Source organism: Carassius auratus, chromosome 15 (genome assembly GCF_003368295.1).
Source record: "Carassius auratus strain Wakin chromosome 15, ASM336829v1, whole genome shotgun sequence".
Lineage (NCBI taxonomy): Eukaryota > Metazoa > Chordata > Actinopteri > Cypriniformes > Cyprinidae > Carassius > Carassius auratus.
Genome location: NC_039257.1, coordinates 690,330 through 717,945, shown reverse-complemented (window position 1 = coordinate 717,945; position 27,616 = coordinate 690,330). Strand labels below are relative to the sequence as shown.

General features: G+C 35.0%; 1 protein-coding gene across 2 annotated transcripts in view; it reads left to right on the top strand.

The window, feature by feature from the left end:
* Positions 1 to 481: 481 nt before the first annotated feature.
* igsf11 (immunoglobulin superfamily member 11) overlaps positions 482 to 27,616 on the top strand; it is a 72,534-nt gene continuing 45,399 nt past the window's right edge. The window contains exon 1 of one of the 2 annotated variants that reach the window (XM_026281527.1): positions 482 to 1,068. In XM_026281527.1, the coding sequence (XP_026137312.1) occupies positions 1,008 to 1,068 (61 nt within the window). In that variant the 5' untranslated portion in view covers positions 482 to 1,007. The remainder of the gene's footprint in view (positions 1,069 to 27,616) is intronic. The other variant, XM_026281526.1, reaches the window with a different exon arrangement.

The following is a 27,616-nucleotide window of genomic DNA, read 5'->3' as shown; positions in this document are numbered from 1 at the left end:
GTGTGTTTGGCTTGTTCTGTATCATAAATGTCAGATGGATGATAGACAGGTGTTTTATTGATTCTATCTCTAAACAGGTTTATTGATCAGTTAATCTATTCATTTGATCTTTGACAGACTAATTGAGAGCACAAAGTGTAATAATTGTATATTACTGAACACTATAATAAATATAATGCAGCCACAGGCATAAAAAGATCATTTATCCTCTCACATGTAGAAAGCTTGTTAAAATGGACTTGTTTGTATGGTGCACAAAATAATAGTATAATATACAAATAATTAAAAATATTTTAAATTAAAATAAAGTACAGTAGTAAAACTAGTTTACAAATGGACCGAGAATAAATCAATTTCACAATAAAAATATTTTATTGTTTAAATGGTTGACTGTAAAAATATAAAAGGGGTTAATTTAATAATACTAAATGTCATTCAATAGAATGTGTTTTCCTGCGCGCACCTGACGCGCGGTCACACCGGGGCGCGGCGCCGCCGTGCGTGCGTGCGTGCGCGCTGCCACCTTTTCGCGCCAGAGGAGGGCACAGTTACCTCGCGCTTCGACTGGCGTCAGCGGTCTCCAGGCAACAGGCCAGTTGTCAGTCAGTCAGTCAGATTTCTCAATCGGAGCGGAGAACGGGAGCAGCGGCTTCGGTAACGGCCCTTTCAAAGATCCGCTGCACATTTTACCGGTTCACCGTGAGCAGCATGTGATTACAGCTCGGTGTCGTGCTGAAGAACAGATCCGGACACCCGGTACCGACCGAACCGGACGCGTTAACGCGGATCCCTACTCGAACGCGAGGCGAAGGTGTTCTCTGAGGGAATTTTACGCGCCGATTTAGCTCTTAGTTTCACATGTGGTCGTTGGAATATTTAAAAAATGCTTTATATTTAATTCGTGACTTTGATTTTAAGAGACAGTTACTTTCCCACCATCAAACTGTGGGAGAAAATCCTGACTTTGAACTTCATACTTCACACCACGACGACTTTCCCTCAGAAAAATGCTGAAATTTCATAATTCTGACCTGTGGATTGCTTGGCTGTTCTTCTTTTGCGTCAATGGTAAGTTTTATTATAATTATTATAATTTATGTGCAGCTCCTACACTTGCTTTTTATTTGCTTTTCAGTTCTTATTTATAGCGCTAATTGTTATGGACTAGTTGCGGTGACGTCACACAATCCTATACTTACAAGGAGTGTAAACAAGGTGTCGGGAGTAGTTCAGGATTTGATGTGCTAGAGAAAGTTTGATAACCTTCATGTGAATATGTTCCCGTTTTGTGTATGTCTTGGTGTGTGTTTGTGTCAGACACCAAAAATGCTCACGAATGACCTGTTTTCAGTGTTTTACACACACATACACACTGCTGGGGTTTGATTCCTTGTGTGTTTTTGGCATGCAAAGTACAGTGTGATCTGAACAACACAAAGCTTGATGCTGGGAAATCGTGAGTGGGTCATGATGATCATGGAAGCAGATACATTGATGGACGGGCCAGACGGAGAGCCATAATCCAACCAGATTATGAAGAGCACTGCTCCACGTGATGCTTGTGACAGACAGATGCACACGCTCACACACACACTTACACACTTTCATTGTACCATCCTCTGTGGCATTTGGGTGATATTTGTTTGCAAATGTTGGTCCACACAAGGGACTTGAATTTGCACTCCAGTCTAGGATTGTATATTCATCCACTATCATCCAGATCAGCATATTGGATGTATCAACTGTGGAAAAAGTGGCTTTGTTGTTTCCTTGGGTTCTTTGGAATTTCTTAAGCTTCTGTAAACCATATCTGAAGTCTATTTGTCACCGTAGATTCAGAGTAGAGTTTCGTTCAGACAAAACATTGTCCGTGTCTGAATATGCATTCATCCCCTACTGTATAATATGCAGTAAGCAACTCCTTTTGCATGCTAGTACACGTTAAAGTGAAAGTGTGAACACATTAATTTGTCCATTTATGATATCTTTGCACAGTTAAGACACCTGAATGACACTTCAGAAGCGCCTCTGTGCCACCTTTGCAATGTAATTTGGCATTAAAGTTTGTTTCGCGCAATCATTTTTGCACAGTCCAACTTCCCTTTAAAATCAAACCAAACTTAATTCAACTTGATAAAAAAAAAAAAGAAAAAACTTTTTTGTTGAATTTTTTTTCTGAATTGTTGCCAAATAGGTTTCCCAAACCTTTTGTTTGTACTCACTGTATAGTGAACATTTTGAACTTCCAGAAAATTGCACACAAACACAATGAGATGCTATTAAAGTGAAATATTGTTTTGTTATAATAATATTGCACAATAGACTTTAAGAGAGCGTGATGATAAATGCAATATTTTCACATATCATTTCTGGGCAGTGTGTATTGACAGTATTGATTTTGTTTTATTGCCCTGCTGATTATTTTCATTACGAGTTTGAGTGCTGATCAGTGTTTGAGTCTTTTAGTAACACTGAGGTCTTGTTATAATTTTACATAATATTTAGAAAAAGTTTTAGTAATTTTATTATGTGTTTGAATAATTTTTATTAGTTTTTTATTCATTTATTTTTTATTTATTTTTTAAAAATTAATTTCAGTTGCAGTTTTAGTTATTTAAGTGCATCAAGTTAATTGAGAAATGTTGCTTTGGCAATTAGCGGGGAAAAAGGATTTTATATTTTATTTTACATCAAGTAATGAAAATATTATTTTTATGGTCTTATTTTTAACTACAAATGGAGATGATGCTTAGTCTTGCAAAAATGATATGTACAACTTTTTTTGTACCATATAGTTTGGCATTGGCCTAATTCAATCTCCATGCAAGTTAGTTTCTCTCTCCATTTCTCTGTAAAGCATGTTGACGCTAAGCAGATGAGATAACAGCCCTGGATGTGTGTGTCTATTCAGACATGTCTCATTAATACATGCATGTTTGTGATAGCGTTTGCTGGTACATCCATGTAGGGACTCCACTGAACAAATACGCAGCGCTGTCGTCTCCAGCGCAGGATTCATTTACAGAGCACTTCCAGGTGTTTAGTTCTGTTCAGGAGCGGCACCCTGAGCGATATTCACTTTAAATGTTGGTGTAAAGTGTCATGAGAGCCGGAGCAATGGGTCGGGCTCCAGCGAAACCCTGTGTTTTTGTCCCACAGAGGCCTGTGCTCGTGGCGTTATGGATGTTGTTGTCGGAAACTGGGGCGTCTTCCAGTGCTCGCTGTATTTCCTGCGCCGCTGTCACTGTCAGTTTAGAGACATGTCCCTGCACATGATCACCGGATCTTCGGTCATTAATTTTGCATCTTCTACCATTAGGAAATGGCCAGGCAGCACGAAGGAAGGGCCACGGAGAGGCACCTCGAGGGCATGTGAGGGAAAAATGGGCATGCAAGTCTGAACTTTAAAAAGAAAAGTAGATCGATCGATGGGGACAGAGTTATGCACAGCCACTGACCAAGTCGTCATCTGAGGCCTGAGCTGCAATGAATGATTTCTTACAGTGTTTTGAAGGAGAGCTAGAGAGAGAGAGAGCGAGAGAGAGAGGGACGGAGGTTTCTCTTTGCTTGAGTTCTAATCATTGTATCGCTCTGCCTCAGGCTTCAGGAACCACAGCAGCGAACAGATCAATTCTGCCAATTAAAGTTCATCCGAAGCGGTGCTGCACTTTTTGACCCTGCGCTGAATGCAACTTTGCTTGAAAATTAAACCAAACTGAATTAACATAAAAATGGATTTATCGTATAAAGTTTGCAGATAGTTTTCTTATGGATAGGAGCAAAGTTGAATAAGGGTGAATCTTCCTGCAAGTATTTTGTCTGATTTAAGTTTAGTATCTGCTTTCATAAAATCTATTAGCATATTTTTTGTTAAATAATTTTTATTGATTGTATTTAATTTCCATGTACATCTACATTCCAAATATTGCTTTTTGCTCAACTCTTTCTGAGTGCAGTTTTTATAAAATACTTTTTAATGAACCCTCATTAAGTTTAAGTCAATTAAAAGCTAATTACTAGAAAGTAGTGTTGCACGGTGCACCGATACTTCAAAAGTATCGCGATTCTCGCAAATTAAAAACGTCACGATTCCTAAATTTAAGACGTATTTCATGTTGGTGTGTGTAACGCACGCTTTCAGTGCCTTCCTATGGACGTCTGTGTTTTTTCTCCTCATGAAGCAGCAAAAAAGCACTACAGCGAGATGCTGCATTAGTGGCTTTACTAAAACTGATCTGGCTTTACTAAAATGTGTGCATAATCGCATTAAATAGTTTAAATAAATTGTTCAGATGAACAAAGCATGAGGTTTTCTTGCATAATTAACATTTTAATTGTTTGGTTATAGGGATGCACGATATTGGATTTTGGCCGATATTCGATATGCCGATATTTTCTAAATAATTTTGGCCGATGCCGATACCGATATCGATATATATACAAATATATACTGATATATTTACAAATATATACTGATATATTTAAACTTTAATTTTACTGAAGAGAAATCCATGTATCTCTTCTGTACTGATTCTACCATAAATTTATTATTTTACAAATGTAGACAGACATTCACATCTGAAAAACAGGTCAATTATTTCACTTGGAGAATATCGGTTTGGCTCATTGGCAGAAATATTCATATCGGCCGATACCGATAATGGTCATTTTAAGCTTTTATCGGCCGATACCGATGCTGTGCCGATATTATCGTGCATCCCTATTTGGTTAGGCAGTTTATATATAATATTCACATTAATCAGGGATTAAACATGGAGTTATGTTCTGTATGCTAAATATGAAAACGAGCGTATCTGCACAGCTCATATAACTGCGCTTTGTATCTGCTGATCGAGATTTACATGCTTGGCTCACTGACCCGGTATACTCTCAATCATTTCATTCACGAACAAGATGTATCAGTTCATTCAACTCGTTCAAGAATGAGAAGATCTCTCGATCTCGTTCAGTGAAGGGCGGATTCGTTTCTTTACATTCAACAAATCACATGCTCTGTCACATCTCAAGTAACTTTTTGAAAGGGTTAAACAGTTCACAGAGCTGTTCACGAGCTGCGCATGCGCTGCTAATAGCACCGTGCTCGCGCGCTGCTATGCAGGGAGGAACTTCAGTGAACAAGAAATGAGAAAATAAATAAACTGGCAGAGTTTTCTCCTCTGAAAGAAAAGGTTGCACAACTGACAGAATAATTTTTACTTGAATGCCATTGCTTAAATTGATATTATTTATCTTTTGACATTGTTTATTATAATCACTGTTCATATTTTTATTCAAAGTTCAGAATCAAGATAAATTTATTACTGTTATGTTTCTTACGATAACTGAGATAATGCTGCTAAATTTATTCTTTCTTTACCTTGAATGTCATTGGTGTAATTTATTAAAAAATTTTGATATTTCATATTTTGTACAAATGTTTCGTATGTTGTTCGTATGTTCATTTATTAGTGTGTTATATGATAAGAATGTTGTCCTGGTTTTAAAATAAAGCACAGTAATGATATTTGAGTGTATTTTCCCTTTTCAGGAAAAGTATCGAAAAAGTATCGAAATCGCAATTCTTGACTAGGTATCGTATCGATAATTTTGGTATCGTGACAACACTACTACGTAGAAAGCTTGTTGGTCCAACAATGTGGGAACCCTTGTTTTCTTCTTCTTATTATTATTAATATTAATATTATTATTATTTATACAGCTATAGTATTTATTGATATTTTGAGTTAGCTTTTATTGTATATTTTTAGTTTTAGTTTGAGTAATTTTTTTATGTTCAGTTATCAGTTTTATTATTAAAATGTAAAATTAATTAAAACTTTTACATTATAATTATTAAAAGTAGAATCAATTTATTACTATTTCTATTTGGGTTCATTTATTTTTAGTTTTCAGTTTCTAGTAATTGTAGTACTTCAAATATTTATTTTTATTTTTAACTGAAGTTTAATTTTGTAATTTAGTAGTATTACATCATTTTCAGTTTTATTTCAATTAATAATTTTTTTTTTTCGTTTTAAGTTCTAGTAAACAAAAACAACACTCGTTAGAGCACTTTTTGGCACTAAGTAAAAACTGCAAATATGGCCTTACATTTAAAAAAAAAAAATTTTTTTTTAGTTACTCATTCCACTTTTGTGTTTAAAGAATTGAGGGTCAAACTGATGATGATGATGCCAATATAAATGCTTTTTTCTGCTAAAAAGCGGAGCAGCTGGAATGTGCAGAGGACAGATGGAAGTTTCCACCTCGATTATCTTCAGCTAAAAATATCCACTCAAAAATTAAACGACCACTGGGACTGCTAGCAAAGTGCCTGAGAGAGAAAGACGGGATAGGACGACTGCCATCCTTGGGTTTAGGGACGAGGAATGAATAAATGATATGAGATTTATGAGCGAGATAGAGAGTCACCTTCAAGAGACGTGAGGTCAGCAGCGGGCTAGAGGTCTAACCACAACACATCTCACCTGATTCCTGCTAAAACACCGCTGGCTAGATCAGTGCTTCTTCTCAACTGGTGGTTCGTGACCCAAAAAAAGACAGCAGGGAAAGATCATGTTAAATGCATGCACTAAAACCATTAAGACCGCAAAATAAATAAGAGATACATTCCAGTTTTTAAACCTCCTGTGTGTTGGGGTTAATTTGACCCACACTTGATTTTCAAATTGCTTGAAATTCTGGTTAAACTATTTAGATCTTTTTAAAATTTGGTGGATATTTCTCATCATCAGAGAAAAATCATTCAGATTTTGGATCTTAATCACTGGACCTTTGCCGCACACAAAAAGTGTGAGGAAACCACTTTACACTCACAAGGGTTTGAAAAAAAAAGACATAAAAAGGCAGAGGAAGTATAAATAGCAATACGTATTTACATTAAGTACAAATAATGTCAGATACTATTAATACTTGTAACTACAAGAACCTCAGTATGCAAAAAATTTCCCATTTCTATTAGTTTCTGACAAGCTTCAATAGAGGATTTCTGTTTATTTTTACATGAATCTTTAGTTTTTAGTGTTGATTTTTGGCGAATTGCATGCAAACCAATGTACTTTAGGTCAATTTGACCCATAAGACTTTTTTTGGAACACAACAGATTTATATTATGATTGATATAAGTAATGGCATATACTCCAGAGTTGAGTTTCACACAGAAATGGCTGTAAATGAATTGACTTTCAAGTGGAGAAGCTCTCTCTGGAGATGATATCCTCTGTTAAACAGTTCTCTGTTCGATAGTGTCTTTTAAAGAAGAATGTTCTTTCAGGAACTGGGCCGATCAGAGACTCACCGAGCTGTTCAAAGCAGCAGATATTCAGAGGAAGAAACCTCTTTATTCTACTTCTCCTTCCTTTTGTACTTTTATCTCTCCAAGAGCTGGTCCTCGAGGTATACAACCTGGTCTCAGAATAAATTGTTCAAGTCGACAGAGATTCGAGTCTATTTCAAGCCAAAGTTTAATCTGTTCTGGGGAAAGTGCTCACTTAAGAAAAAAAGTTTCAAAAGGAGGTTTTCACAGCGGTGGCCAAGAAGAACCCATTTTCGGTTCCCAAAAGAACCTACAGTGAACAGTTCTTAACAGTGTGAAGAATATAAGAAAAATCCAATAGAAACGTTTTGCATTATACAGAACCTTTTGTGTGAAGGAAAGATTCCATGGATGTTAAAGGTTCTACATGGAACCTTCATTGCCTATAAAAAAATTATTCTTCGATCTATTGAAAATATATCTGACAATAGTGAAGCAGTGTTTGTTCACAGACAGATGTCCCAGACGTCTTTTGATGGCATCTGTCTGTGATGTCACTCATCTTATGAAATTCAAACGATTTTTTTCTAATTCCAGAGGATTAAGCATGTTAGCCGATGGAAGCATGATGGTGTGCAATGTTTCTGTCTCGTATCCCAGTTTAATATGCAGAGAAAATTCTCGAAGCGTCTGAGCAGCAGCATCGATTGACCCATCCTAAAGACTGGTGAAACAGATCTGGAAAACTATTAGCATATCATTTTGCTATATTTTTTGGCATAGTGGTACAGAAATTAAAATCTTAAGCTTTGAGATCTGTTTACACTGTATTTGATGACATTTTAAATTTGATTTGAACTAGTGAAAATATTCTGTTTCAAATACTTGTTTCAAAAGAAAAATGAATCCTTCTAAAACACACACACACACACACATACACACACACTCCAGATGTTGTTTGTAGAGCGGGTGTCATGAACGATTCTGTGGGTGTGATTACAGAGGCTGATATAAATCAATAGGTCAGAGGGGTGTGTGTGTGTGTGTGTGTGTGTGTGTGTGTGTGTGTGTGTGAGATACTGGTAGCACCACTGTCCAGTAATTCACAACAAAGAAGGTCCTCGCTATCTCATTCTCTCAGTTTATCATTTTCTCTGGCAACCATCATTAACGTCCATTTTTTTGCTGTGTTTTTATTATATTGGATATTGCTTCTCTGCAGGAGAAACATATTATTATTTTTTTCTCCTTTAGAGGCTTTAGCATAAAAAACAACTAGATTTTTATGTCCCTTATGAAAGGAAAATATATTTACCAATATATTTCTTAAAATATATTGTAATATATTATTTTCCCTTTTTATTTTCTAATATTTTATATATTTGAATACATTTATTAATATATTTGTGATACATATATTATATAATATATGGCAAAATATACAAATGATTGCCGCTTTCAATATATTGCAATATTTTGGAAAAAAATAAATATATATAAGAATATATGCGTAATTATATTACATGATATTTTCCAATATACTGCAATATATTTTTTGTTTCATTAGGGGTGTCCTCCTCAACAAAATGTGCATAAAGTTAGCAAAATCTCCCACAATGCTTTGGATTTGTAGGTAGTTGCCAGCTTTAAGTTCTGTTAACACAGTATTTAGGCCTAATTCTGTTTTAGATTTAATTTAAAAATGCTATATATGTGCAAATGCTGATGTTTACTAGATTTTTACATATTACAAATTTGAGTGATTGTTCCTGTGCTCCTTAGCATCTTCAAATGCTAAGGATTTGTAAATTAGCATTTTCATTCAGCCCTTTTGTCATTTCATAATCATTTACAGTATTTGGCTGAAATGGGAGGTTCACTATGATATAAAACAGTCCAAATAACGATGCACTGACACAGTATTTAACAGAATTAACATGAACATTTTTCTATGTGAATATATTTGTTACGCAATTTTTTGCATATTCTGAACAAAACACGAGTGATTTTTCCTGCTCTAATTCCAAATTGGAATGTTCATTTAGCCAGAATTCTGCGTTAGTGTCATTTGTAGGTGTTTATCTTATAAATGAGTCATTTCTAGCTTCTCAAATCAGTATTCAGTCCACTATCACTATAGTTATCATCAGTGGTGGACGAAGTACACAAATCAAGTACTTGAGTAAAAGTACAGATACATATAGTAAAATATTACTCCAGTAAAAGTAAAAGTACTCCTTTTTCAATTTTACTCAAGTGAAAGTACAAAAGTACTCAATTTTTTATGTACTTAAGTAAAAAAGTACTGCAAGATAGATGTTTGCAATTTTATATAGGCTACTTAATTTAATTTTATATTAGCACATTTTTTTATAATCCTACTGCTCAAAATACCTTGGATTTTTTCAAAATAATCACTATATGGAGTCAAGATATATTTTTGTTGTTGATATGGACTACGCTGACCAGAGTAATGTTCACTGTGAAGCTTACACTGTGATGTACCTGAGAGAAAACAGAGATGACCATCTGATTTTCACAAGTAAGAACAAAGTATTTTAAAGTTAATTGTTTTACAGAACATCAAAGTTACAGTACAGACCAAAAGTTTGGACACACCTTCTCATTCAAAGAGGTTTCTTTATTTTCATGACTATGTAAATTGTAGAGTCACACTGAAGGCATCAAGGGCTATTTGATCAAGAAGGAGAGTGATGGGGTGCTGCGCCAGATGACCTGGCCTCCACAGTCACCGGACCTGAACCCAGTCGAGATGGTTTAGGGGTGAGCTGGACCGCAGACAGAAGGCAAAAGGGCCAACAAGTGCTAAGCATCTCTCTGGGAACTCCTTCAAGACTGCTGGAAGACCATTTCAGGTGACTACCTCTTGAAGCTCATCAAGAGAATGCCAAGAGTGTGCAAAGCAGTAATCAAAGCAAAAGGTGACTACTTTGAAGAATCTACAATATGACATATTTTCAGTTGTTTGACACTTTTCTGTTATGTATATAATTCCACATGTGTTAATTCATAGTTTTGATGCCTTCAGCGTGAATCTACTATTTTCATAGTCATGAAAATAAAGAAAACTCTTTGAATGAGAAGGTGTGTCCAAACTTTTGGTCTGTACTGTATATTTGACCTGATAATAAGGCCTGAAGTTAGGAAGAACATTTTAAGGGAAAAAATAATAAAAAAAAAATCATAATGATTTTTTCCTTCTCAAATCTTGTATGTGGTTTAAAAACACCCCTGGCCAAACGGGGTGCATCTCTTCCCACTGATAATTACTGTAGTTACCATGTTCTGAACATCACATCCTTTCTTTTCTAACCAGATATATATATATATATATATATATATATATATATATATATATATATATATATATATATATATAGGTGGCTGAATAAAAATATTTGACCATTATTTATAAAAATTACATCAACTTAGCACCAACAAGCTTGTTAGCTAGACAGTTAAACAATATAAAAACAGACGTCACATAGGACATTTTAATTAAACTGTTAACATTACGGCAGCGGTGAATTTGAACGTGCACGAGTTATTGTATTTAATCTGTGTTATTTTAAGGTTTTTTTTTTTTTACCTAGAATTGATGTGTCTGCATCGTCTGCACTCGAGCATTTCAGTGGGCTTAAATAGATCACTCTTTACAACGGATTTAGTTCCCAAACAACTGACAGTTTTGACCTAAATATGATTTTCAGTTACAATAATTAATCCAAAATTTCGACATTAATAACTTACTTTAGCAAAATCAGATGCACGCGCGCTCACAAGATCTCCCGGTTCTTACTTCTGGGGACTCGCACTAAACGGTTCATTTGAATCAGTGAGTGGTCGACTCCAGAACAGCTGCAATCGGATCATTCTAATTCGTAAACGAATCGTTTGGTGTGATTCGCGATCCGATTTAAAAGTTTATTTTGAAAAGATTCAATTCGTTCATGATGAATTAGACACCGCTTCTGCGTGTCGGAGCACATTATATTATAGGGAGTAACGATATGTTTTATGAAATGTAGTGAAGTAAAAAGTACGATTTTATGCTTTGGAATGTAGTGAAGTAAAAGTAAAAGTTGCTCAAAATAAAACTACTCCAGTAAAGTACAGATACTTGAAAAATGTACTTAAGTAAAGTAACGAAGTAAAGCTACTCCGTTACTGTCCACCACTGGTTATCATGAATGAGTTGTGTGTGTTTGCTGTTTGTGTTTCTGTGTGCTTTGAGATAACAGTAGTGTGGCTACTCTTGAGTCATTTTCCTCCTGTCTTGTCTGGCTGTAGTATTTACACCTTCTCTCTCTATCAAGGGGAATCAATATCTGGCTACAGAGAGCGCTTGCTGTGGGCAGTTAACATGAAAACGGTGTTAAAGTCTAATCAATAGACATTACTGATTTAAATAGATCGCTTGTGCAGGTGGACGCACGTGTGCTCATTTGTATTGTATTTGAGAAGAATGCTCTTTTCTTCTGATGTGTGTAGGAGTCATGTTTTCAGAGGGAAGTGTTGTGCTTTTACAGCTCAGGGTTTCTTTTGTTATCTCAGGTATTATTCATGAAGAAATGTTTGCATTAATATTAAGATCTCTGACTTTCGGTTGCTGATTTTGCTGTCTTGGCACAGTTTGAGACATTGTTTGGATCGCTTATGAAACTCTAGAGGACAAACCTATGAGGTCATTTTCTCAGGAGACACTTTAAGGAAGCAGAAGGATTTGAATTTGCTATTTGAATCGCTGTTTGCTTTCCAGTTTGATGAAACAAAAATGTTAAAGAGATCTCCATCTGCGATTTCTTTTTTCTTTATAAAGGCATTTCTACTATTTCTGCTGACCACTGAATGAATCAGTTAGTTTGAACAAATTGGTTAAATAAACGATTCACCGAATCACTCGTAAAGAAAGTCCCTCATTTAATTCCTGAATGAATCAGTGTGTTTAAACAAATCAGTTGAACGATGTTATGATTCTCAAGTCAGATGTTCTGTTCCTTAATTAATCAGTATCTGAGAATGAATCGTTTGAGTTGGTGATTCTTTGACTCACTCATAATGATTGTGATTGTGATAAATAATTTAATGACTCACGCATAATGATAGTCATTTATTTGGTTCACTTTAAATACACAACTGAAATAATAATTAAAAAAAAAAAACTTTTTACTTTTTTTTAAAATCTTAACTTTTTTATTTAAACTTGTTACAGCTTGTTTTTGCTTAGTTAAGGTTGAAGTACTAAAATAAAATTTTATTAAAATGTACAATTATTTAAATAAAAATGTAAGATATATTTCTTAAAATTAAAATAAAAAAATGTATTCAAAATCTAATTCAAAATATTAGCAAAAATGATTTCTACAAACACTGATTTCTCCAGTACAAATGTACCGTCTCCACCTGTTAATGTGTTCAGGTGGAGTCAGAACATCTCAAACATCTGCACGTTAGAGCTTTCTATCCGAATAACCTCTTGATTTATGCAGAGACAGATTCATACCTCTCGTTTCTCACCACCGTATGGAATTCTTGAACCGCAGAAGATCATCTGTCCTGTCAGATCCGTCGCTTCCTCTTCAATCTGTTCATTCTGACACCGGAAGAGCGGATGGAGGGCTGCAGGAACCGTGTGGCTCATTTCTTACCCAAGACGTTTAGAGATTGCAGCTGAGGCTTTATGTCTGCATGAGAAAATATCTGAGATTCATTTTAGCTTGAAAGAGAAAGAAAAGCTTTTACTTATGGCCACTAGGATGAATGTATGTGTCGTTCCCCTATGGAAATAATATTTTAAAGAACTGTAATGTAGACATTTGAAGCTCTTTATTTCTTCCCCTGGGAGTCCAGCCCACTTTAATATTTCTTTCAAGCAGTAATTAAACTGTCTGTGTGTTCACTATCCTTATAAATGTGTGAAATGGGTAATGAATGAATCATTGACTCGCTAATAAACACAGTCCAAAATTAATAAGTGTCATAGAATGAATAATTTTTGCAACTCAAACATAATGATTGTGACTTATTTAATTTCTAAATTAATTAATGTGTTTGCACAAATTAATTAACTAACTCAAAATCGGTTAAAAAGAAATGCTTATTTACTCACTCGTAATAATAGCCGCTATTTAATTGTGTGTTTGAACTGGTCATGATTCATTGAATCACTCATAATGATAGTCACTTGTTTTGTTCCTGAATGAATCGGTGTGTTTGCACAAATCGGTTGAATTAATGATTCACTGATTCGCTTGAAATGATAGACACTTGAATGAATCAGTGCTTTTGAACAAATCAATTGATCGAATGACTCACTCAGCAGACTCGTAATGATAGTTTTTAGTTTAATTAATGAATATTTAGTTCATTAATCATACAAGTGATTTAACAATTCATTCATAAACATATGAGTCATTTCTGAGTAAATCATAATTAGTTTTCAGTGAATCATTCGAATGAATGATTTGATATCTCCCTCATATGTAATCTACAGAAAAAGTTGTTGAAAAAAACATGTATCTTAATACCGACCTATTTTCTTATTGTTGTATAAAATAAATTTGACTCCTTTAAATCTAAAATCTGAACATTCACTTCTAGGAAATAAAGTATTAGACAGACTGACTGCGAATAGAGCTTTAAACACAGTGAATGCACAGAAAACGCTGTTTGCTGCAGGTCATTTGTCTTCATATATGCTCGGGGAACACGTCTCAAACCAACCGTTTCACCAGATAATTCTCTCCTGTTTCTGCCTCTGAAACACACACACATTAACACGTAGTCCCTCGCGAGGGCCGTTTGCTTCACATACACAACACCTCTTTGTCACGTTGACATTCCAGCCCTACAACTGAACCGAAATTGACCACAAGAGCCGAGATCATTAAGGAGATAATGAAAGGACTAATGACACACACACACACACACACACACACAGAGCAGATATTAGTGTCAGTGATCTCTGTGTGATCCATTAGTGTGATCCTGCACAGAAAGGCTTTTTTAAGTAGATTCAGGCTATTGGAAAGGTTTTAGCGGACATGTGTGTGCGTGTGTGAGATAAGGATGATAGTTTGTAAAACAGAGAAGTGCTCCTTTGTGTATTTGGGCCAAATCTTCCTCTAAAACAGGCTTAGCTGAGCAGATTAGTGGGCAGTGATTTTATAGATTTATAGATTATGGATTTTTGGATTTGACGTATCAGTCAGACAGCACTTACATTGATCTACTGCTCTCACTTTCTCTGTGTCTCTATTTGTCCGTCTTTATATCTTCCTATTTTCCCTCTTAATTTGACCTTTTATATATATACAGTAAACCGATCAATACATCTGACGATATACATAAGTGTTCAAAAATGTGTGGTCAGTAAAATGTTTTACTGTTGAAAGAAGTCTCTTCTGCTGACCAAGGCAAGGCATTTATTTAATAAAAACCAAACTGTAAAATCAGTAAAATTGTGAAATAGACCTATTATTATAAAATCAAAGTAACTAATAAATAAAATGTAATGTATGCTCTGATGAAAGCTGTATTTTCAGCATCATTCCTCCAGTCTTCAGTGTCACATGATCTTCAGAAATCATGAAAATACGATGATTTAATAATCATGTCGTTAGTCGTGCTGCACAATATATTTGTTGAAACTGTGATAGATTTTACTTTTCAGGATTCACAGATGAATGGAAAGTTCAAAAGAACAGCATTTATTTGAAATATAAATATTTTGTAACATTATTGTCACTTTCGATAATGCATCCTAACTGGATAAAAGTATACTTTTTTTTTTTTTTTTAATCTTACGGACCCCAAACTTTTGAAAGGGCGAGCGCATATAAGTATGAGTGTCACCGTACACAAAATGTATGTTTTGGTTGGAGTATTTTGTGTTAAATAGGTTGTTTTTCAAAGTCAGTGCTTGAAATAAAAGCTGTTTATTTCATTGATTTCTATTGATGACTGCCATGTTAACATTTTAATTGTAAGCCTATCATTTATTTTATAGTAGACCTGTTTTAAAACACCTTTTATATTTTGTGGAGCAAATAGCCTAATCTTTTGTTATCCTCATCAATTATTAATTGTAATTATTGCGGGGCAAATTAATCGTAATTTTAATTTCATAATAAAAGTAACTTCATAATCATCTTCATAATTATAATAGGCCTAATAAAAATAAGAATGTAACTGGCCACTTTATTTTCAAGATGCCAAATATCTCAATATCGCCAAAAGGATATATAGTTATAGTCTCACAAACCTGCTTCTAACGAATGTAAAGCTCTCTCTATCATCAGTGTTTTTGTTCTTGTCATTCATCAGTCACCACTGTTTCAGTCTAAAGCTTAAGATGCCGTTAATGACGGCTCTTTATCTTCATCCGTGTTCCTCAGACTGTCCATCATATATAATTAATGCTGTTTTCTGGTCGACTAAACATCAGTGACAAACTGCTCATTTCCAACAGACTGAAACCAAACGCATCAGCGTTTAGAGCAGATCTAACGCAGACAGAAGTGCTTGTTTCACTGGACTTTATTGCAATTCTCACCGTCAAGAACTCGTCCAAAGTCCCTCTACAGTAAAAACCGACAGTGATGGATTTAGTTTTGGAACGGTAACCCATCTCGCTCTTTTCCCAGCTCACATCAGTCCAGAAATAGCTAAATATTTCCTCTATCTCGCAGCTCCCTCGACTCAACAGTTTTCTCTCACTTTCTCAGGTGCTTTTTAATGTGATGTGTACACTTTTGTAAGCATCTCTCTGAGACACAGTGACTGAGTGATTTGTGCATGTATTAGTCCGTTAATAAGCCAGTCTCTTGTACAGTTAAACAATGAAGTTCCCTGAGCTCTGGCTTCAAGACTTTACAACACATGACCGGAGCGTGAAACCTGATATTATGGATCCTGAATACGACTCGGAGAAAAGTGTGATAAAAGCCAGACTCCCCTTCAAATGATTACACGGCCTCACTCGATGAAAATGAGCTCAATTATAATTAATCCTGATTTAAATACTGCTGCAGGAATTAATTAGACATTAGCATAAGGCTGAGTTCTTTGATAGTCTGTGTGCGTGTAGCGTAGAGAGAAAGAGAGCGAGATCGAGCGCTGTTTGCAGATAAGCTAATATTAAATCTGGGCTTTGCCTGATATATACATGTGCAGAAATGCATTTAATCTTTCTGTGTACCTGTGAAAGTAGAAAGCTGAAATAATGATGCTTTTTAGCTCCAAACATGCAGCATTTGTGTGTGAGGCTTAAATGATTCTTCCTGTTTCTTTCTGCTGCTGGATCATAAAACTTTCATTTCAGTCATTATTTATTATTATTTCACATTATCCGGTTTGCTTTTTCTCAGAATATTCGATTTGATCTGAATTAAGTTCATTTTCATTTAATATTTATTCACCGCTGCATTAAATGTTAAAGTGATCACATTAAATCTTGTTGCATTAAAAAATCAGCACACATGCACTACAGACAGGAAGTGATATCATGGAGCTCTTCCTGTTTCCTGTCCGATTCTTCCGTTTGTCTCACACGACTGATTTGGACTCAGGTGTGCGTCTGTTAGATGGGCATCAGCTGATTCGGGGGAAAAATGCCCACATCATGCCAAAAGAGGTTGTTTTCTTCAAGCTTGAATTGTTGATTACATGGTGTGTTTGATTTATTAGTTACTGGAAGCAGTAAGCCACCACTGCAGTGATTTTAGCACGGTAAAAGGTTGTTTTGAACAGCCTCAAGTGGTTTATTTCTTCACGTGGTCCTGAAACTGGCCGCTGTAAATACTGTGGCATTCTCCTCGTACCCTCAGCCGTGCCAGGCGTTCTGTTCTAGAGCCGGTTTCTGTGGTGATGGTTGTCCTAGTGAAGGCTTTGGAGCCAGACACGGCTTGTGTGCTTTGTTCCAGGTTATTAGCATGTGAATGCATCACTGCAGAAGAGTTTCCCTGAAACAACGAGCTCCCTGTTTGAGCGAACCTCGTGCAGGAGGGGCTTCGATACACGCTACTGCCCTAGAACTCTTCGTGACGCTCGGACCGTTGCCTTCAGGCTCTGTTTGTCATGTGCTTTTACATGTGGCTTGTTTAGTGTTGAATCAGTGACCATGCAATGCCCAGAGGAAGGTTTTTATTGCTCAGAGGTTGCTCTTTTTTATATCTCATATACCTATTTTGAGAAATGGTTGAGTTCATATTGAGATGTCAAACTTTTGATAGCTTTCAGTTTGAGTTTTACTCATGAACATCTGCTGTGCTTTTCTCAGGAACATTTTAATTTTGTTCAAAGGTGGCTCTTTCGTGTCTCATATCTCTACATACATTAGAATGTTATTTTATTGAGAAGTGTTTAAGTTCATAATGAGACTTTTTTGAGCACCGTTTTAGACACCATCAAGATGATTTCTGAAAGGAATCTAGAAATAAATCCGAGATGCAGGATATTTTGCATCTGATCTCCTTTTTTTCCTCATAGATTTTTAGGGGAGTTAGCCAAATGTGTGATGTTAAAATAATCTTTAGTTTGTGTGTTTTGAAATGAAGGACATTCAGTCACCAATCTCAGAAGTTGCTCATTTATGTCTCGGCAGACTTCTCAGATATGCTTCCTTGAAATATCCGAAATGTTGACTATGAGATTGAGATCTGGGTCTTTTGATAGCTTTGGAGCACAGTTTGAGACATTGTTGAGACGTCTTCTAGTCGTCTAGTGGACACGTGACATCACTAGGGGTTATTTCAATGGAGAAAAATCTAAGAAGTTGGAGATTTTCCATTCGATCTCATTCCCGTCTGGGAGAACTAATTGAGACGTCAAATATTACTATGTAAAGTTTGACTTTTAGCTTGTTTAATGATCATGCAATGCCTATAGGCCTGAAATATGTTGAGTTCACAGATGGAGATTCATATTGGCACAGATGCTTAGAAGAAAACACTGCCAGTTTCTGAGCAAAATACGTACATCATACACTATATAGACAGCCCGTGATTACCAAAGCGCTCGCTTTCACACTATCGACCTGCTGGAGAGCTGCTGATGAGGGCTGATTTCAATCAGTGACACAAATACTGTAGCAGATCACACAAAGGAACGAGGATCGATGACAAACATCAATGATCATGAAGCTGATGTTCGCTCGGATCCTTCAGGACACGAGCCTGATGGTGTTTGACTGTCTCTGTATTGATTTACAGCCGGGACCGCAGGCAGACGGATTTCACAGGGACCAATTAAAAGGTGTAATTGATGAGGTGCCACAGGCTGATTTACACTAAAGTGTCAAAAACCCCATGTGTGACAGAGAGAGACTGTTAGCTTCGTATCTGTGTTTTTCAGGTTCTACAGTTTATATATAGATAGATATGGATTGAAAGATCCCGTCCTGATGCGAGTGAACAGGATGTTTGAACTCACACTCGCTGAGTAATAATACAGTATGGTGAAGGATTGTTATGGTTGTGTTTACTTCCTGTGTGAATAAAAGCTTCCAGCGTCTCCGTAATCTGTAAGAGCAGCACGCAGCGTTTATACACGTAATCCACGCAAGACTTTAAAACAGCACACGGATTACACGTGTAAATTCCTACCTCTGCTCGTCCGCTAACCTCTGAACCCCGCGGCATCAGTTTATCCTGCAGTCAGTATCCTTACACAGACACACGTGTGTTTTCATCAATGCAGTTTGCTACATTTGCAACTATTTTATTTGATTAAAAAACAATATATATTTTTTATTTTATTTGTATAATAATTTTTTGTATTTTTTTATATTATTTTATTTGTATTAAACAAATATTTGTATAATATAGGCTATATTATATTTGGATAATTTGCTGTAATATCCATCCTTGTGGTTTCAGAAACAGGTATTTTATTTTATTTTATGTATATCATATTTCTTATTTTTAATTAGCTTGTATTATATTTTTTCTGTCTTTTTATTATTTTTTTTATTTGCATTTTCCTAAGTGTTACTCATCTTTACACTATTTTATTTTATTTGTATAATATTTTTTCTAATTAGTTTCTATTCAATTTTTTTTACATTTATTTTTATTTTATTTTTTATTTATTGTTATTATATTTTTTATTTGCATTTTCCTAGGTGTTACTCATCTTTACACTATTTTATTTTATTTGTATAATATTTTTCTAATTAGTTTCTATTTAATTTTTTTTAGATTTTTTTTTTATTTTTTATTTATTTTTATTATATTTTTTATTAGCATTTTCATAAGTATTACTCATCTTTACACTATTTTATTTTATTTGTATAATATTTATTCTAATTAGTTTCTATTTAATTTTTTTTTTTTTTTCATTTTTTTTTTTTTTAATGTGTGTAATCGGTTGTGTTATTCATCCTTACACAGGCACAGTGTTTCATGCACTCTTTGTGGATGGTTTGATCACATCCTCATCTCGTCTCTAGCATGCATACAAGCCATGATAGCCATTGCATTATAAAGGTTGTAAATTGGACTCCTAATGCTTTTTGATGACATAAAATGAATTGACACAGAAACATGTGTTCATCTACATGTTGGTTTCTCTCTAACACACACATGCTCTTCCACTGGCTGTTTTAGTTTCCATCTCTTTAGTTTCCGTCATTGAAATGAATGTGCATATAGTTCACGTATGTCTAAATTAAGCTTGCATGAGCTGTTCTGAAAGGTACGTTGAATGATTAATGATCTTTGTGGTTTAATCTAGGTTAAGTCTCAGGAGATTAAAACAAATCAATATTCATGCGCTCGGTAATATGTTCCTTATTAAAAAGTTTTACACTTTAAGAAATTAATAGTACATTAAAAAAAAAAAAGAGGTGGTTTTAAATGATGGTTCTAAACTTTAAGGTGGTGCATAGAGTAAATCTTGAGCTGAAATATGTGACAGCCAGTGATGATGCAGTTCTGTAGGGATAAAAGTGTTGCATTAGAGTCTCATCGCTGTTGATTGGTGAAATGTGTCTAAACCATGTCTGTTTGTGTAAGATTTCATGTCCATCTATCACTTGATGACATCCAGCACTAAGGAATCAATAGCACACAGTTCAGGTTGAGTCTCAGTCTCATCCACTGGATGGTTTGAGATGTCAGACAGCGCGCTCATTTAATGTGATTGAAGGTCCAGCGTTTACTCCGAAACGGCCATACGACTGATGGATGTGACACCACAGCAACCTTGGATTTGTTCTTTTCAGACTAAAGCCGATCGGCCCAAAGCTACAGAGACATTGAACGATACCAAGATAAACTCAATAAAGTGAGAACATTTTTTTTTATTTGTAGATATTTTTTTATTTTCATTTATTTTGTTTATTTATTTTTATTTTATTTGTGTAATATTTTGTCAACTTTATTTTATATTTTATTATTTATTGTATTTGTTATCATTTTTATTTCATTTTAGTTTTGAATATAATTCTGTAATATAATTGTTTTATTTTTTGTATATTTTTATTACTAAATTAATTTTATTTTATATAGTACATTTTTATTTTATTTTATATAGTACATTTTTGTTTTATTTTATTTTATATAGTACATTTTTTTTTTTTTTTAGATGGTACATTTTTATTTTATTTTTTAGTTTTTTTTATTTTATTTTATTTTATTTTATTTTTTGTTATTTTATTTTATTTTATTTTAAAGCAGGTAAATAGATCTGTCCCATGGCCCACCCTTAAATAATAAATAAATAACCTGTGGTTTGACTTGAGGCAGCGAGCCATGAGAGCCACAGCTGCTTAGAGAGCAGGTATTGATCTGTTTCCCATCAGCTGGTTTAATGCTAATATAGCTCTCATGGTAAAGGGTTAACAGTGTCACATTCCTCTAGCAGACAAGCAGCGTTCACCATTGTTGAGCTGAGTTTATGGCTCAAAAAGCTCTTTCAAACTGTAGTTCAGAAGACCTTGTTTTCAATTATGTTTATGTTTGTCCTACAGTTCTTCAAGTGAAAGAAATAAATACAGTCGTTAATGTTGTTTTATTTTATTTTTACACCACAGAAATGGAAATGTGTTATGTTAACTTGCAGCCTCGCTGATAAAACGTGTCTGTAGTATAAAATGAAAAAAGGTACTAAAGCAAAAAGAAAAAATAAATATTATTGATCTAGTTAATTTAGTCAGATGTACACAATAGGACACTTCAGCAACTGTTGATATGTGTTTTTTTTTTCAGACTAAATCTGATTGACCAAAAATTAATATACAAAAGCCAATGAAGTGAGAAATGTATTTAATAATTTAATTTGATATAATTCAATAATTTATTTTATGATTATAAATGAGTTCAGATTTAATGATTTTTATATAATCTGATTTATTTTAATTATTAATCATTATTTAAATATCACTTAGATATATTTATCTTTATTATTATTATTATTAGTCTAGTTTAATTTGATTTTATTATTTTGTTTTGTATTTATCTTGTGTGATTTCATTTTTTATTTGTCTTGCATAATTTTATTTATTTATTTTTTACACAGCAATAATAGAAACACAGCATCTGTCAGCTAAAGGTGTGTTGCAGTTGAAGATCCATTGAAAAAAAAAAAAATGGTGAATTTGTGGATAAATGCAGAAATAGAAAGTATAACTTGTACTTCAGTCTGTGTGAAACAGCAGTGATGTTGACGAGATGTAATTGATGATTTCTCCTGGAGATCAAAGCCTGAGCCGATGTCACAGTGAAGTCTGCACCTACTGATTTGTGCTCCATCAGTGCAAGGCGTCTGTGCGAGTCTGCAGCTGTAGCCATGGAAACAGACGTTCTTCTGGAGCCGCGTGCTGTTAGCAGCCATTGTTTGCCGCGGTAATGGGATGGAATTCTCGCTAAAGTGAATCAGTGGCTGAAATTAACTTCAGCACCAGAGCAGACGGTCAAACACACTGTAGTTACAGCAGCAAAGTGAGACGCCAGGAGAAAAAAACCTTCACGGTTAGCAGTGCTCAAAGGAAAAAACCACGCAAACAAATTGGAGGCGGTTCAGATGATTCAAAATGACAGTATGCGCAAGAAAAGACAGAGTGACAGAAAGAGAGAAGTGGCTCACGGGTTGTTCCCACTTCGTCTGCTGCCAGGAATCGAGTGTTTTTCACCAGCCAATTTTTATCTCTGATCCAAACCCTGCTGTCTAGATAGGGCTCTGCCTACAAAGACAGCATCTGGAATAAAAACAATGGAGTTTAAGTTTCTCCGTAGTCAGAAAGTCCAGGCGTCTCACAGATACTGCTCACCTCAAGCACTCGAGATCTTGTATTTGATGTTAGGAAATATGAAGTTTAAAAATAATATGATTTTGTTTTTTTAATTTGAAAGCGTTTGTTTGTGACTGATGCATGTGACAGTTTGAAGTGTTCTTGAAATCCAGTTAGCCCCGAAATACAAAGACACTACATTTTATTTGAATACAAAGATTAATGTAAAATAAAAATAAATACATTTCGGATGTATTTGAATGCAAATAAAATAAAATGAATAAAAAAAATATATAATGCAAATTAAAAATATCAAATGTAATACAAATAGTACACCAACAGCGGATCGCTTCCTGCTGCTATCTGTGCCTCAGACGTGTAGCTCTGCACTTACAGTGCTGATCGGCTGCCTGTGTCCTGCGCACAGATTTCGAAATACTTCCACACAAATGACAACGCGAACGATTACAATGTTGTCAGTGCACGCGGCCGCACTTCCGGGAAAATCGGCCTAAAGAAGACCAAAAATCAGCCGATTGCCGATCGCGTATTTTAAGCAAAATCCGGCCGGTTCCGATTTATGGCCGGTCAACCTGTGCATCCCTAATAATAATTCCTTATATTTCTATAGCACTTTTCTAGGCACTCAGAGTTTAGATATAATATATAATATTAATAATAGATTAATAAAATAGTTTAATCCGTTTTGTTTCTTATCCAACACGCGAGAAGTTGAGCTGAACATCTCTTCCGCGTGTGCAGGGCACGGACAGCTTCAGAGAGCAGGAAAGGGACTCTTATTTTGTACAGTCGGCTGTTCGCTTCCTGCTATCTGTGCCTCAGACGTGTAGCTGATGGCTACTTAAAGCAGGATAATGCACCGTGTCACAAAGCTCAGATCCTCTCAGACTGGTTTCTTGAACATGACAAAGAGTTCACTTTACTCTGATGATGTCCACAGTCACCAGATCTCAGTCCAGTAGAGGAGGAACGGGAGATTTGCATCGTGGATGTGCATATTTATATATATATATTTTATCCTTCGGGAATTCAATAAAATGTTTCTTTTTGTCAGGTTCTTCCACCACACCATATAAGAGTTTGGTAATACCTGTGCTCATTATGCTCAAAACCAATCCTGTTAATTTAAGTTTAAATTCTTTTGGCTTGATTGTGATGACATACTCTTAAATCGATGACACAGAAAAGCATATGTGCTGGAGAATATAGTGGAGTCACATTAAACAGTTTAAAAGCGCAGAGCAGCAAACAGAGAGTTGTTATCGGTGTCTGAGGGACTTTGACTGCAGCTTTTATAGTTTGATGGAACTGCAACAAATGTTTTAATTCATTTCCCAAGCCTCAATACTCCAGAGTCCTGCAAAGACGTTTGCATCTGAACCAATCTATTAGCAACGCAAAGTGTTCGACTCAGAGACTGCAGAATAATCTTTTGGGTTATTTTTTGGACATGCTAATTAAGTTGACTGTACAAAACCAAACCTGATCAATAATGTCTGATTGTGTTGCTCACAGCGCTGGTTTTTCTATGGACAGCTGACAGGAAACACTCAATAGCGCAGTCGAGAGACTCGATCTGGATGTGCCAATGGCTTCGGGATCACAGAAAGATAGCGGAGAATCAGCTCGCATGGAAAGAGACGCTCAGATAGTTGGCTGGTAATTACATCATGAGCTGGGGTGGTTGGGTAAGTTTTAATTAGCTGTGCAATGAAGTGTGAGGAAAAATCAATCAACATTGGGCTTGTGTTGATGAGAGAGGCCGACTCAGGATACAGATTGTGATGAGATGCTGGCTGTTTGGATATATTGTCCAGCTCAATTGTTTTTCCGAAAGAAAGCAATGAGATTACATGGAGAGTCTGCTGAAGTTTCAAGGTTTGGAAATTAATTTTTTAATGAAAAGAATTCCAGCATTATTGACTAAAACTATTTAAAATAAAATTGAAATCAAATAACGGAATATAAATATGAAATGAAAACTTAAAATAATTGAAATAAAATGCTGAAATAAAATATAAATATTAAATGGAAAACCTAAACTTAAAATACTTGAACTTAAAAAAAAAACACTAATATTAAAATAAAACATAAAAATAAAATTGAAAAAGATATAAACAAAACTTAATAAAATAACATGAAATTTCTACGAAATAAAATACTAAACGTAAAAACCTGTTGAAAATAAAATAAATAAAAACTCAAAAGGAAAAACATAAACTAAAAAAATAAACAAACAAATGAATTCTTAAATAAAGTAAAAAATTGCTTGAATATTAAATGACAAAATTAAAGTTAAACTTGTTGTCTTGAAAGCTAACTAAAATAAAAGAAGTTTAAAAACTGAAATGAAAATAAATTAAAAAAGCACATCACCAAATTATTCAAACAAATGCATTGAATCTAAAAATAAATCTTAATTTAAAATATTAATAAATAATATAATAGTATATGAATAATAATAATAATAAAGAAGCACTGGACCCCAGTAATCTCATTTGAGTTTCAGACTGTTTCAAACATTCATCTCAATGATATGAGACAAATCAATCAAAATATGATTAAAATTTCTCATCAAATTTTCTCCAAAACAAACAATTTGAGCTGATCCACATCTCTTTATATCTTATATGCTCACGCTGTATTACTGACATGTTTTAGTCTTTATATATGAAGCAATTTGAGAACCACCTGACACTACTAATAACTGATTGAAGTCTCGTGAGCTTTAAAAGAGCGATCCCATCCTCTTCAGAGTCAGGTCAGCGTCTTCACTGATGAGTCCAGGGCAGGTTTGTTTAGACACTAGATGTGGTTATCAGGCTTAATTACTATCATTTACAGCTTGTTAGAGCCAACGCTTATTTTAGAAGTATGCAAACTCACACACAAACACGTCTTCAGTGTTTAGACACTAAACAATTACAGTCTGAAGAACATAAATAGTCCCTGCGTCTCTGTCCTCCTCCGAACACGTGTAATCTCACATGTCATGTGCGTTTGACTGACCCAGTCTGTGCACGGACCGAAGCTCATTTCAGAGAGAAACAGAAAGAGAGAGAGAGAGTATTAGCAGAGGCTCAGGATGTCTCTCGCTCTCTCTCTCGCTCTCTCTCTTGTATGGGTATTTCTAACAGATGGAGTTTCTCTGGATGGCTCTCCCTCAGAGAATCATGGGAGTATTTTAGTCCAGAGTAATCCTGACCATCTGCTATCTTCCTCTCTGCCTCCAAGCTTGCCTCTCCTGGCCCTCCATCCGTCCACCCAGTGCCAGTTTGAGCGCCCGGTCCGTCTAATGCCCCGACCCTTCATTTAGCCGCTCTGTCCTGCTGCCCCCCTGCTGTCAGCACTGTTTTATTGCCCCGGTCTCCTCCTCTGACGCCCACAGCCATCTTCCAGCGAACGCCCTGATTTTCTGCTCCAGCTCTGTTGTCACAACAGTTTTACTGCCTCAGACTGAGCACCTGCATTTCCTGCAGCTCAGACACTAGATTCACTTTAGATAAACTCGAAATAATATGTAAGCTTACATTCAAGATTTAGGCATTTAAATTGCATGGAAAACGTTCATGCATTTGGATTGTTTTAACATAAACTCATAAACTTGCCATGCATATTTGTACACAATAACCAGGTGTATGTATTTATCATCGATCAGTGTGATTTGTTTACTGTAGCTCAAACAGTACATTCACTCAAAAAAAGGATCTAATTAAATTGCATGCATGCATTTGGTTTACAGTAATAACATAAACAAGCTAATGTGATGCATATTTGTCAGTCATGCATAAATGAAACATCAGATTATTTAAATCATTTAAGTAGATGCAAATATTTAATAATACTAACTGCCGAGATTATTATTATTTTTTTTTTTTTTGAGTGCAGAAATCTTACCTGCTTCTTACCCTTTTCATTTATTTGTCACATTAAGTTTATCATATTATTAGTTTATTATAATTGTGTAGTCCAAATGCATGGAAATGTACATTCTATTCAAATACCTAAATCCTAAATGTTTTTTGTATAACCTAAAAATGGTCAATCTAAATTAATTGGTTTCATTCAAGCCAAAGCTTGTATTATATTATATTATGATGGTGTTTACATCTTGCAATTCATGGTTTTTTTTTTTTTACCATAGAATACATTTTTAAATGCAATTAACCTTAATCTAATTCTCAATTATTAATTCGAACGATTCTGTGTATATCTCACAATTCTGGCTTTTTACCTCTGTACTGCGAGAAAAGAAATTTGTGACATAAACTCAAAATTGACTGAGTTGTGTGCTAAAAAAATCGCAATTAACTTTTCAGATTTGTATTTTGTGGTGGAAACAACTTCCTAATAAATTATCTGGTTTTACTCATGTCAAAAATATTATTTAACATCACAGAACCAACCTATAGAAATCAATTTGCACCCACAAAACTTAATATATAGCTATAATATATAATGAATAGCTCTTCAAAATAACAATAGCAGGTTCCATTTGTTACAGTGTGGGGAATGCATGAAGCAATAAAATGCAAACCTATAAGTTGCATTGGATAAAAGCGTCTGATAAATGCATAAATGCAACTCCTCTAATGCTGCTTTCTGCATTCCCAGCATGCATCTGTCCCTCCAGCAGAGGCAGAGCAAATCTGAGCGCACTGATTGGCTGGAGCATTACAGCATGGCTATTTCTGCTGAGTGTGTAGATGTAGAGAGAGACTGTGGCATATAAACATGAACACACACCGTCAGTGTTTTTGATCATTAGATGCATCTAATGTAATCTTCCTCTCCCAGCATATGTCTTTATCACTCTTATGAGATTACAATAATTCTTCAATTCCTATTCAAAACAGCAGCTGATCAACTCTAAATGATAATCCACTTATAATAATGAAGTGTTTGAGAGTTACATCAGCGCATCAGATATTCCTCACACGCAGCAGAACCAGATCAATCTGACTAATATATTCAGTCAGACTCACGTATCGCTCATGAAATCTGCCAAACGTTTTAATTTGTCTATGTTCAGATCCAATCATGCTGACTGATTGGAGGACGTAATGAAA